The following is a 13,182-nucleotide window of genomic DNA, read 5'->3' on the forward strand; positions in this document are numbered from 1 at the left end:
TCTTTCCCCCTCGTGGCATGATTGACAAAGGATCAAGGCTAAGAGGTTCAATAACCAGAGAGTTTCCTTCTTCCCCATCTGGTCAACTATTAAGCCTTTCAGGCTCCAGCAACACTTAGTTGAATCGCACTGCGAGGCAGACATGTTCATTTGTCTCTGGAAGAAGTACAATCCTGTCAACATTAGCAAAAACACACTCAACACTCCTGCAAAGGTTATCATAATGCAAAACAGATATCAAAATGACTTTTTCCTGTCCCTGATATATCTGCATTGCAGATGGTTGAGGATGATTTATGACTAGTCCCTAGAAGGGCCCTGTGGACTCCCTTCATTACTAAAGCCGTAACTTTTTATTCGTTTCTCAAGCACTTAAAAAGAGAAAAGTAAGCATTTTAACCTCCCCCCCCCCCCCACCACCACTCTGGTTTAAGAATTATGTTGCCTCTCTTGGAATGTCAGTCAATGATTACAGTTTTCTAAGGAATTTTACTGGTAGCTTCAACTTATGTGACTCTTCTAAGCACAGAGTAAATTATCATGGAAAATTTGAGCTAAGCCGTCCAGTTGTGCCTAAGCTGTTGGAAACAATATGCAGAGGAACCCCTTTGTAGTGCTTTTTTTTTTTCTTACAGCAGAGACAAAAGAAAATACTACTGTATATGTGCAATAGCACGGAATTTTCATTCATCAATGTTTTAACAGAAAAAGTCTTATGGGGGCTTTTCTGCATTTTCCTTCGCTCTTAACACAACCTGTATCATTGCACAGATAAAGTGAGAACTTTAAAATGTTCAAACTTTTCACCTAGGGTGTTGATAATCTTGTATACTAACTAGTTCTTTGATAATTCCAAAGGGTAAATGATCATTGAAACAGATAGGAGTGTTGAATAAGAGGTTAATATGTGAAAATATATTTTGGCTGAGTTTGAAGTCTAGAGATCTGGAACCTGGAAACTTTTTATATCCTTCATATTGAAGCAGGGTTTTTTTTCCCAGATGCTTTACTAAATATAAATACTCATTTTTACGGCAAAAAGGATACTTTGCAAGTAAATCTTCTTCCCTCTAGAGGCTTTTGTGTAGACAAGCAGTACTCAAGTATCTTTATTTAGGTCACTTCTGAATATTCCTATTTGTTGATGTATGCCTGGTCTCTTGTTTCCTTAAGCAAAATTCGTTAAAATCACTTTGGGTGAGGACCGGGGGCGGGGTGAGTAAGCATTTACTTGGCGTGTTTCATATCTGACACCAGCAGAGTTGGGCAGAATGGATGGAACAAAAAGAAAGAATGGAAGGATGACAAGAAAATGAAATCTTCAGACACACACACACACACACACACACACACACACACGAAAAGGCAAAATGGGGACCATTTGAAGCAACAGTTATAACCTCAGGTCCATAATCCTGCAATCACCTGGGGAAACTCATCCTTACTGTCCTATTTTTGATGAGATTATAAGAGCAAGAATCAGATCTCAGAAAAACAGGGCCCCTTTTGGAAAGTCAGATGATCTTCTAGGGAACATTTTAGCATCCAAGAAGGAAGAAATTGGCTTGTGCGTTACAGATGTTTTGCTGCCGCATAGCATCAGCATTGGTATTTTATTAGATGCTGTGATTAGCCAAGCAACCCCAGGCTCATTGAGGCTCAGGACCCCCTCCCACGATTCGAATTCTTTTGCTGGCTCTGGGGCGTGTGTTAGGGGCAACTGCGAGCTTGGCCATCAAAGTACTTCCTCTGGCACTATTTAGTCAGTGGCAAACTCAAGTACATGTGTGTGCTACCCCTAATAGAGGTTTGGTGTTTTTACGGATTGGGAGAGCATGTTCTTATTAAAACCCCTAGATCCTGGCTTTGTAAGAGAAGTTTATGTATGTAGGACCCACAGAGAGGAGGTAGCACACCCAGAGAGGTTGGCCAATCCTTAATAAATCCTTAGGAACTTTTACAATTTTTTTTAAAGCCAAGCGAAAGAATTGATCACACTGATGTTTTCTGCTGTGTTTTTTTCTTCCCTTAATTTCTACGTTAGAAAATGAAAACACAGCCTGCTGGAATTGGAACTCTAGAACCTTGCCATGTGCGCCTGCTAAAGGGATGTCACACTGAGCCAGACAGCCTCTCCCTCTTGTGCTTTGTCCTGAGTAGAAAGTGGCAATGATTTTTGGAGTTTGGAAGGGGACTAATCATGGAAAAGAGAGAAGCAAGCCTGAGATGCAGCGAAGCTTACGTCTATCAAAGACGCCCCATCTTTTGCGCCTCCGGATGGTGTAGGGGGTCCAGTCTGATCAGCTACCATCTAATCTCTCTGAAGCCTTGATTTCAAGGCTGCACAATTAGGGTAATACTTGTCACACAGCCAGTTTATGAAAATGCTATGGGGAATAACCAGCCAGTACTTTTAAACACTTTGCATTCCTCAGCAAGGAAAAGTAAATCCTCTCTTATGCTACGTCATTGGTTCTCAACTGGATGAACTTGTACCTCAGGTGACATTCCGTAATGTTTGGAGACATTTGGCTGTCCCACTTTGGGGAGGTGGGTACCACTGGCATCTGGTGAATAGAGGCCAGGGATGTGGCTGACCACCCTCCGATACATAAAGCATTCCTCCACAAGGAAATTTCCAGGCCAAAATGTCAATAGAAACCTTGCTTTAAGTTTAGACTTGATCATTAGTATTCTGGTTTTCGGATTATGAAGTTAATTGTTTTGTTTTGGTTTTTTTCTGAACAAACTTAAGTCTCCTAAAGACTCTTCAGTAGCAATGCAGTCTTTGGGAAATGATCTTCCGAAAATGGATGTTAGCACATCTCCGCCTTGCCATATTTGCCTGAGCAAATGCATTAGAATCCGTAGGTGACCCATTAGTTCTTGTCTGTCTAGTGGATTGTAGATTTAGCTCTGTATATGCCCCAAATGTCTGGACGACAGCTTAAATGAGCCACTTGCCTTCCTTCCCCCTCCAAATTCGGAACCTTTTAACTGGCAAGCACGTCTCAAAATGTGCTCTTAGTAATTGCTGATTCCCAGCCACCTGCAGGTAAGGTGCCTGACGGACCTTCTCAGCAAGCCAGGTAATTCTGTGTTAGTTCTTTGAGAATTCCGCAGCACCGCTAAGACTGCCTGTTCTCTATTTGTCAAGAAAGTCCGTCCGCCTCCGGAGGCTGTCCATTCTGTGAGATGTTTTTTCTAACCTCCAGTCCAGGAGAAGAACGCGTCTTCTCCTCCTTACTTAGAGTCTCGTGTGGGCTTATGGCTGCCTTAATGCCATGTCAATGGCACGCGGCCTCTTCTCTGAGAAAAATCAGTGCCTCTAGATCCTTATCAGAGGGTCGGAAGCCATGGTAATGTTGTACATGGGTGTATGGACAATAAAATGCAGAGGCAAGAACACAGGGATCATTCCTGCAATTACTGCTCTGATTCAAATGCACTTGTACATGAAGGACATTGATATGCGCATATTTATTTCCATGTACACTCGGCAGCCAGACATATTTACAATTTATCTATGCACATATATTTTTTAAATCATCTGTGTCAATTGCGGTGTGTATCTTGTAAATGGCACATTCCGTACCTTCATGGTACCCGGCACCATTGCAGCCCTGTGGGGCTTTTCTCCCATTCCTTCGTTTGCGTGCTAATTTCCCGTAAGCCATCAGCGAAGCATATAGAGTGTGGGTTTATTACGTGGTATTTGATTGGGAGAGAAAGAAAATCCCTGGGCATCAAACTAAACATTCTCGGAGGAAAAACATCCTGGTGTCATACAGACAATTCTCATTCGGGGATCTGGGAGCTGACTGTTCTCCGTTCTGATGCCATCTACGCGGGAGCACGCGTTGTAACAACGAGTACACAATGGCTGTTATTATTTGGGTTCAATTAAAGGAAAGGTTTGAGAGGGATGTAAATAGGACATGCAGGTCTGGGAATTATGTACCTCAACGTGACAGTGGGATCTGTGCTGCACCCTGCTTCACCCACACGTTGGGGAGATTTGTGCCACATTACTGGAAGTTGAGAATCTCCCCAAGGAAACTGTTGGGTTCTTCGGAATGGCTCCTGCCTTGGGAGGATGGGGACGCTATGAGCGGTTAGACATAGCACAGAGTGGCAGCGTTCAGAATTCATTGCCGGTTAAGGGACTCTTCCAGGGCACAGAAAGAGCCTTCTCTCGAGCTCCAGGAGACAGCCCTCTAGGAGAGCGCAGATCCCTATCTTGGGAGATGAGAAAGTGTCAGAGCTGGGGCATCATTGCTGGGTGATCCCACACGGATGATGGCTGTCAGAGTGTGAGGGCAAGGGCGCAGTTTGAACAAGACAGAGTTGGAAGTAGAGTGGAACTGACCTGGGTCCCTAAGGTCTCTCCTTTTCTAGGCTAATGTCATGTTTTAACCAAACCTTGCACGTTGAGCTTTCTTTCCTAATGCGCTGAGCTGCACGATGACTTCAGAATAATATGAAGCTTCCCCACGCCCTTGTGTTTCGGCTGCGGGTAGGCTGGGTTTACCCCAGTGCGACCTGGGTGCTGCCTGAAGGCTAACTGCCTGGGAGAAGGCTTCTTCTCTGGGAGGTGAAAGCAGATGGCTGACTGCTTTTCTTGAGGCCCACTTTTATTATTACCATAAGTGTCATTATTAGCATTTCGTATTCCGTGCATGCTTCAGAATTCCTGGCCCGTTATTCTGTGTCACGTTCCTCCGTAATGGCGGGCGGCAAGGGAAGCAGGTGACCATTCTCACGACTTCTTGCAGTCCTTGACGCTCTCCCGGGCTGCTTGCCACCCAGCAAGGAGCCCGGCCTTCTTTCCAGAAATCAGGAATGTCAATGGACTCGCGTCCCAGGGCCAGCCCTAACACGTGGCACTGCTTTCATGCATACCCCACCCGGGGCTGCTTCCCACATGAGGGCAGATGGGTTGGCAGTGGCCTGTTTGAAAGCCAGCTGAACAGCAGCTCATGTGCTCCAACATGGTGGCACCGGCCCAAGTTCTTCAACTGGTGGAGAACCCCTAGAGTTTAACGGGCATGAAAGAGAGGTCTCGGGTCTGGAGACCGTCTCCGATTCGCATAGACTAAGTTGAGAAGAAGAAATGTCCCCTTTCTCAGCTTGAAGCTGTTAAGGGGACACAGTCCTATTGGCAACTTGCAGTAAGATGTGGCTTCCCATAACATGGACGATACGCACCCTTTATCGCTTGCTCTGTCCTTCATGCTACTAACCGGATTCTGTTGATATTATTTTTATTTTAGTGTTTATTTGGGGGGGTGTCGCTTTGCATGTCATTCTTCCTCTTGGCTGTTAGTTGCAGGGGTTGTGACCCTTTGCCTTTCTGTGATTCAGGTGCCTCACTCTTTCCTTTCCAGGTTCTTCCAGTTCTTTTAACATGTCAAACTCTGGAGATTTGTTCATGGGCGTGCAGTCACTCAATGGGGACTCTTACCAAGGGGCCCAGGTTGGAGCCAACGTGCAGTCACAGGTAGGGACCCAGCCAATGTGCCACCAGGTGAATGCATTGGAGTCCCAGAGCCCTCGGTCGTATTGGCACTTGCCAGTCTGTCCAGAGAGAGAGAGGGAGATGGTGAGAGAGGGAGCGATGGGCGGGGAGAGAGAGAGTGAGAGAGAGAGAGAGAGAGAAAGAGAGAGAGGGGGGAAAGGCAGAAACACAATCTTACCAACAACCAAACCAAAACAAAACAAAGACAGCCATGGTCATGGGGAATCTCGTCCACACTTTGTGAATGCATTTGGCTCTGGCTTGTCAGCCACACTGGGAAAGCAGGAGAATAGCAAGCCCAGGGTGAGGCGACCAAGGCCCATCGGGCACGTGGAACCAGCAGCGTATTCTTTCCTCACTGAAGGGAAGGGAGGAGGAGTTCAGTCCATTGTCTCACGTGGCAGGTCTCCCTCTCGGTCGTGGGCTTCCCACACTCAATATTTGCCAACTAAGGAGGTAACTGATGAGTAGGCAAATGCCTTCGTATCTCCTGTTTTTGTTTCAAGCTGTAAAAACACCCAGCCATGTTGACTAAACTCATCTTCTCAGTCATCCTTGAGGTCAAGGAACTTGGGTTTCTGGTCATGAGTCAGAGCCCATGTTGGGAAGCAAACATCAGGTCGTGTGGTGTAAACCCTTGGTACCCATTAGCAAGCAGCCCGCCTTCACTACGCCTCAGGAAGCCACCCTCCGGTCTCAGCACAGAGCCTGCTGTGAGAGGGTAAAGTCGAATGCCCTGGGTCAGGGTTGCTAGGGAAGTTGGGACCACCTTAGCCCACCCTCCCACCCTGCGTGTGGAACAGGAAACCCTACATGCCTGGAAGAGACCACCCGGCCAGTGATTCAGCCCCTCGCTCAGGGAGCTGCCTGGGGACAAGTGTGAGGAGCCATGGTCAGACTGGCCAAGCGAGCGAACAGCTGGCCGTCATCCGAGTCCTCCAAAAGATGGCGTTAGTCACAGACCGCTCTGTCTGTGAGGTGGCTGCCCCAGCCCCCTCTAGACAGAGCCTTGACTTGTGTGGGATACCAGCGAAGGAGAAGCTCTGGCGGGTGATCTGCACGAAAGGGGGGGTGTGGCTCCTTCACTCTGTCCCTGCTCCTGTCACCCGGTCCCCGCCGTCTCATGCAACGCCGTGAGTCAGTTTCAGCGGTGGGAATCCCAGGTTTCTCTGACCATTCTCCCGTCTTGCTCACTGAACTCAGAAAGGAAAACGGATTTGGCAGATAGAGAGGCGGCCGCCTCCTGGCGGGCCCCTCCCGGGGAGGTTACCTGCGTCACGATCGCGTGAATGTGGCGCGTCCACGCGGTCGCCTGCCTGATGATTCTCTGCCTCCCTTTGCCTGCGTCTCCCTGACTAATTGCCTCTCTGTTGTTGTTCATTGTTTAGGTGGATACCCTTCGCCATGTTATCAGCCAGACAGGAGGATACAGTGACGGACTCGCAGCCAGTCAGATGTACAGTCCGCAGGGCATCAGTGTAAGAAAACAAGGCTCCCCCACCCTTTGTGTTTCTTCTATCATAACCAATTATTTCAAAGCCACAGGGCTTGGAATGCCACTTAGTAGGACTCGTCTCAGCTTTATGGTCACCTAGTTTCTTGTTTCTGTATCGGCCACGCCGTCGGCAGCGTTCCACCCACACAAAAAGTGGCGACTGGGCAGGCTTCACGCAGGCAGCTGGCGTCTAGGGCTGTCACACGCAATCAGTGTTCGCATGGCACCTGCGGCCACTCGCGTTCAGCCGAGAGGAGCCGCTAACCAGGTGACACCTAGCACAACAGTGGTAGGAAATGTCGCCACAAGCAGGGGCCTGGGGACCTGGGTGGGAAAACCAGTAGCCAAAATCCATTGCATCCAGGCCTGTGGTCTTAAAAAAAAAACAAAAACCAAAAAACAGCCTTTCTCCAATCTGTCTAAGGACGAAAAGAAAAAAAAGAAATTAACTCAGAGGCCGGGTGCGTTGAAGGGATGGGGAGGGGTGCGGACCATCTTCGTGTTCTTGGGCGCGCTGGCGGCTTCTGACTAGCATGAAAATTCATAGCGACAAGCTGTGTCGCACAGAGTGAAATCGATCAGACAGACACAAGGAGAACCGAATGTAGATTTGGGACAGCAATCCAACTTGATTTCTCAGATCAATCGTCCGCTATCTCAGCAGCGGTGACAGCAAGCTGGGACAAGAGGCAGCCTGGAAAAGGAGGCTGTTCTTCAGATCAGGGGGTCATTTCCTGGGCTTTTAGAGGTCACAGAAAGCGCCACCACAACCATTGGCTCAGAACTGTAGAAGAAAACTGTGGTTGATTGATGGTGACGATTTCTTGTTTGTTTCTGTTGTTGTGATTCAAATGCGTTGGGGATGGAACGAAGGAAAGGTAGGCATGACATGTTAATGGCATCCCAGTCTATACTCATTGAGGTACAGTGTCTGCAGTGAGGGAGGTGATGGCTCCTTCCACCCCACATGCGTCAAGTCAGACATGACTAAGCCCAGACTAGAAGGAATCAATGGAATACCAACTGGTTCATCACAAGGATTCGTTCAAAGAATTAGTTCTTAGCCCATAAAAGAGAAAATGCGGTTGGTGTATAGTAATTTGAAACACGTTATTTGTGGGGAAGATTGGATTCATCGTGAGTGATCGGAAGGGGGGAAGGATAGAAGCCCTGGGTGGAAGATTCAGGGAAATACATCGCATTTCAACAGTTAATGGGCCTTTCTCACAGAGTTACCTGGAGAAGGGATTGGCTTCCTGGGAAGGTCAAGATTTCCCCATCATCAGAGCACTCAAGCATGGCGGAGCTAGCTACTTAGGATGTCAGAGAAAGGAGTCAAGTACCAGGTTGTAAGTGTCTTGGTGACTTTTGAGGCCCCTGCCAATTAGGAATCCTTTATTTTCTACCTACTTTTGGTGGGATCCACTCTGAATTTGTATGATATTTATCAAGTCCCTCTCTGGCAGGAGCTGGAGGAGGTCAAAGCTAACCCTATTGAATGTAGTCTGGGCAATATCATGGCAATTTTCCAGAAAGAATTTCCAGAACAGAGGCGTGCTTCTCTTCTTAGGCTCCTACTAATCGTTATTACCGTATTAACGGCTGACTTGCCAGAAACCTGCTCAGAGAAATACAAGATACTTGGTGGAAGACTGTGTTCTCAAAAACGGATGCCAGCTCAAGGAAGGTGCCCTGTGCTTCTTTGTGGCGGGGGGCGGGGGGAGGGGTTTCAAGCACATATGCATTTATGCGTTTTCTGAAGATAGGTTTTTTTTTCCAGAGAAAGCTTCGCTCTGTATAAGTGGAAGACAGGAACATGAGGAAAGTACCAGAGGGTGGGGACGAGAATATAGGCACACTGAAACAAGGAACTGCAGAAAGTCTATGTGAGTGGGCAAGAAATGGGCTCCCACTTCTGCTGTGTGGTATCTTTCTTCCTAACTGGGTAGTGCAGAAGAGGGTGCCACTCAGGCTCTGGGTTGGGGGTGGGGGTCAACATTGACCCCTCTGATGTTATCTGGTGGGCTGGGAATCATTTCTGCAAGAGGGTAACCAAACATGTGCAGACAATTATGTCTGATTACATAAGCTTCCCACAGAAACTGGGCTTGAAAATGCCACTCGAAAGAGTCTGTGGTTGTGCGTTAATTTTTTTCCCTGGGAACCATGTTTGTTTTATTTCTGGGCCTTTAATATGCGGGGTAAATGATTCAAAGGCTGATCGTGGAGGATGCGTGCCTTTTGGTATCCATTTTAAATTTTCCGTGGTGCCACCTGCAGGAGACGAAGCCGGTTAGAGCAAGCTGTGTTTTTAGACCGTGGCGTTCGACACGGACCCGTGTGTACGTGCAGAGTGGGGCTCTGGCCGCCAGGAGAAGAAAGAGGGAAGGAGGGAGACAAGAAGAGATGAGGGCAGGAATGAGAGGTTTGAGCCAAGAAATAAAAATAAACAATTCCCAAACCCAAGGCAGCAATGGAATTTCCAGCTGGACTCTGGATTGTGTTTCATTCGGCAGAGGACATTTTCTGGGCAGCCTTTATCTGCTCCCCTGGCTGGGTTTGCATAGCACCCGTTTCTTATCCAACCAACGTCTATTTTAAATCCCATCAAGTCCAGACCACTTGCCTTTCAGTGAGCCCAGGTGGCAAAGGCGTGGAAGGTCGCGGAAGAGCTGGGAGACCCTGGCCCTGGTCACTCTCGTGTGTCCGTGGGCAGGCATCGTACCTCTCTTCCAGAAAACAGGGCCAGTACTTCCCACCCTTAAAACCCCAAGGGCTGCTTCAGGGAAAATGAGAAAATAAGGAGGAAAGGGCTTGGCAAAGTAGAAATTGTTCCACACGAATGCAGTATGAAATGTTCTAAGCGATAACGTTCTAATCTGACCTTTTTTCTCCTCTTGTGTGAGCAGTTTTTTACAGTAGGTAGTTCCTAGTGAGGATTGGTCAGGACACGGCTGTCACTTTTTTCTCTCCTGGTGGGAAGCTACGCTTTCGAAAAGGATGTAGGGTTCGCGAGTCCTGAACACTCCCTTCCTTAGCGGCGGTGAGCTTAGGTCCCCTGTGCTCTCAGACGACAATGGACAACACGTAGCAGCTTAGAGGGGCTCTGAGGAACAGCGGGAGGTTATTCTACTTCCCTGTCAATCAGACGTACTTAGATCACGTTCTTCTCTTTCCTTTCTCGCTGCCGTTGCCCTAGTTCTAGAATAGTTCATTGGCTGGGCCATTTCACATGACCATTTTCTAGTCACTGTTCTTGCCTTCGGTGTCTCCTTTCTCCTGCATACACCCTCTGAATTTTGCCATTCCTTGCCCGGAAATCACCAGCGCCGGTCTGCTGCCTACCTAAGCGAGTTCAAACCCCAAGTCCGACATCCGGGGTCTCCCACACTCTGGCCCCAACCTACCTGCCCTTCTACCTCATCCTCCTGACATCCAGGTAGAATTTGGTTGCTGGGCAACATGGTCAGTTCATCGTTGCCTGGTTACCCACATCCCCCTATGTTTGCTCATGGCCACCACCTCCATAAATGCCCTTCATTCCTGTGCCGCCTTCCCCATGCCTCCCCACCCTCAAAAATCCCTTTTGCTTCCACAGCCGTCTCCTCCTTGCTGCCTATGTTTTCCTCCTTAGCCCTTCTCCCCTGCTTCTCTCTGCCTCATCACACATACCCTTCCTTTGCGTTATAGATACATGAACAGACAGACCTACTTGGTCTTCGTGTCTTTCACTCCTGAATATTTCCTAAATATTTCCTAAATGCCTGTATTAGTTGCTCAAAACATGTTTGCTGATGAATGAATCAGGTAAGAGAAGACAAGTCGCCACTGGATTTACAAAGTGCACTCAGTGGCCAATATCCACATCTTACATAGCAGTAAAGTATCTAGTAGTGATTTTTCTTTTAAATGCTTTACTAACCCACAAATATCCCGTGTTTTTAATTCAAAAAGTTTCTCCAGTCTGCCCTTTAATAAAAAGTTTCCGAACTTTTGGCCAGTGCGGATTCTCTGAGAACATGATTCGAATCAGCATTAAATCCATGAAGCTAGATAGTGATGATATTGTCAAGAGGATGATCCCTTTGAATTCTGCAGAACTTCTCCTGTCCTCAAAGAAACCCTATGCCAAAACCTGTTTGTGGGATACCATCCATAGTAGAAATAGAAATAATTTCTGGTGGCCTTTTCTCTTTGTCATCTCTACCAGATGGGGCATTGAAACCTCCATGGACAGACGTGTTGGGGGTAGAAGCAACTTGAAATTGGGAAATTTAGATCCTTCCTGTGGCTCTGCTTTTGATAAGTGGCATCGCCTCTGTATTTTTGCCTCGTCTATAAAGTTTACCAGATAAGCAAGTTCTAAACTCCCCTTCTAAATTCCATAGTTCTAGAGTCCTTCCAGTATGACCTTTGGTTCCTCCTGTCAGCTCCAGGGATGCCCGACTCCACTGTAGCCTAGCCTCCCTGGACACCTCCTTGGGTAGAGTTAGCCCCTGCCACTCCTTCTAGCCTCCCCCTCTAACCCCTAAAATTGTATCTTGAGGTCCTACATGGGAAGGAGGAAGAGCTTTCATTACATAAACCTTTCCTTGTGAATTCTCAGAGATCCGTGGAAGCAGAAAGCATTATTCTTCCCGGGGCGGAACACTTTATTTTTAATTATTTTCAAATGTGAGTTAAGGGAGTGAGTTCACTCCAGCCAATTTTAAATGTAAATAGAAACCCCTGGAAGAAAAAGAGCAACCCCTGTACGATGTTTCTTATTCAAGAGTTTTAGAGAAGGTGGAAATAAAGTGTTAGTGTTCTCTCTGTAAAGGCAGGGCGCCATCAATGTCCGTTTATGACAGAAACGTCCCGTGAGTTTTGCTTTGTGATAATTACAGGAATGGAAAAACAGAGATGAAACTTTTCTCTTTGGAAGCCATAGCATATGTATTTTTGTTTGGGTTTGCTTTTCTCCCATGTTCGGCAGAGGGAAAAAAGGACACTTATTGAGGAAATAAAGAAAATATAAATCTTGAGGATGAAAATAGCATCCTGGTGAACACATTGCAGGCGCTTAGGTATCAGAAGGGTTACTTGGTAATACTTGGCTACGTGCCATCATTTTAATTTTTTCTTAACTACTTCAGAGAGACCTCCCTCCACTTAAAGTATATATTAATAAGACGTTGCCACGTGTGAAATTGTAGGACTGGGAAGTTAGGGTGATAATTAAAATTCATATGCAAATCTTTAAAAACTCATTTTAATTATATGAAGTTTTAATTCTTCTATTTTGCCAAGTGGAATTTGAAATGTGAAGGTACAAAGACATATCCAGATATGCTCCCCGCTTACCTGCCTTCGGGTACCTTCTGATGCTGCGGTAGGGGACCAGTGAACAGGCCCAGGCTGGAAGGGTGAAGGGAGTGATGAGAATCAACAGGTCTGAACATGGTGAACCAATCTCCAGAGGATTTGAAGGCAGCAGGAATGGGGTAGATGGACTCCTGCCTTCCAGAAGCTTCCAGCCTGGCTTTCTTTTATGGCAGAGTCAAAAGGAAACAGAGGAAGCCCCTTTAGTTTCTTATCTGATGAGGCCTTTAAACCTTAATACCATATCAGCTCAGCATTTGAGAAGGGAAAAGCATTTTATTTGAGCCCACAATAGTTGGAGAAGCAAAAACAAATATCTTAATATTGTAATTTTCTAGGCATCCATTGTTTTTCCTCCGTGGCCAGGGGAAAGCCCTTGAAGGTACAGAAAACGAATGAGTCCAAATTGTCCAGTGGCATCCTTACACACTCATGCACTCATGTGTTCATGTATTCATCCGTGCATCTGTCCGTTCATCCATCCATCCAATAAATAAGTCAGTATTTTTGACCTTGGCGAATAAGACGACATCCTATTATATCCAGGTCAGGTTGGGGAAAGCCTGTACCTAGATTATGTAAAATCCTGATGCCTGTCAGCACATGTTTTAGTTTTCAGTGTCATTCAGCACTTTGTGACCAGGTTTCCTGTTCTTGGAACACTCGAACAAGGGAGCCAGTCTACTCTGAATTTTAGGAAAGAGAATCTGAAAGTGAGTTCTACAGCAGAACAGGCAGACCCAAGACCAACCAGTGTAGTTTAAGCAATCTACCTTCCTCCATACTGTGGTCTTGTAATACATATCCT

General features: G+C 46.7%; 1 protein-coding gene across 5 annotated transcripts in view; it reads left to right on the plus strand.

Annotated features, from left to right (window-relative positions):
- Positions 1-13,182, plus strand: part of PBX1 (PBX homeobox 1) — a 297,252-nt gene that overhangs the window by 259,296 nt on the left and 24,774 nt on the right. For 3 of the 5 annotated variants that reach the window (XM_045455403.1, XM_045455404.1, XM_045455406.1), the window contains 2 exons: positions 5,388-5,500; positions 6,907-6,996. The exons of 1 other annotated variant lie outside the window; for it this stretch is intronic. In XM_045455403.1, the coding sequence (XP_045311359.1) occupies positions 5,388-5,500; positions 6,907-6,996 (203 nt within the window). The remainder of the gene's footprint in view (positions 1-5,387; positions 5,501-6,906; positions 6,997-13,182) is intronic. One more of the 5 variants, XM_045455405.1, reaches the window with a different exon arrangement.

This window comes from Leopardus geoffroyi, chromosome C3 (assembly GCF_018350155.1).
Source record: "Leopardus geoffroyi isolate Oge1 chromosome C3, O.geoffroyi_Oge1_pat1.0, whole genome shotgun sequence".
Taxonomy (NCBI): Eukaryota; Metazoa; Chordata; class Mammalia; order Carnivora; family Felidae; genus Leopardus; species Leopardus geoffroyi.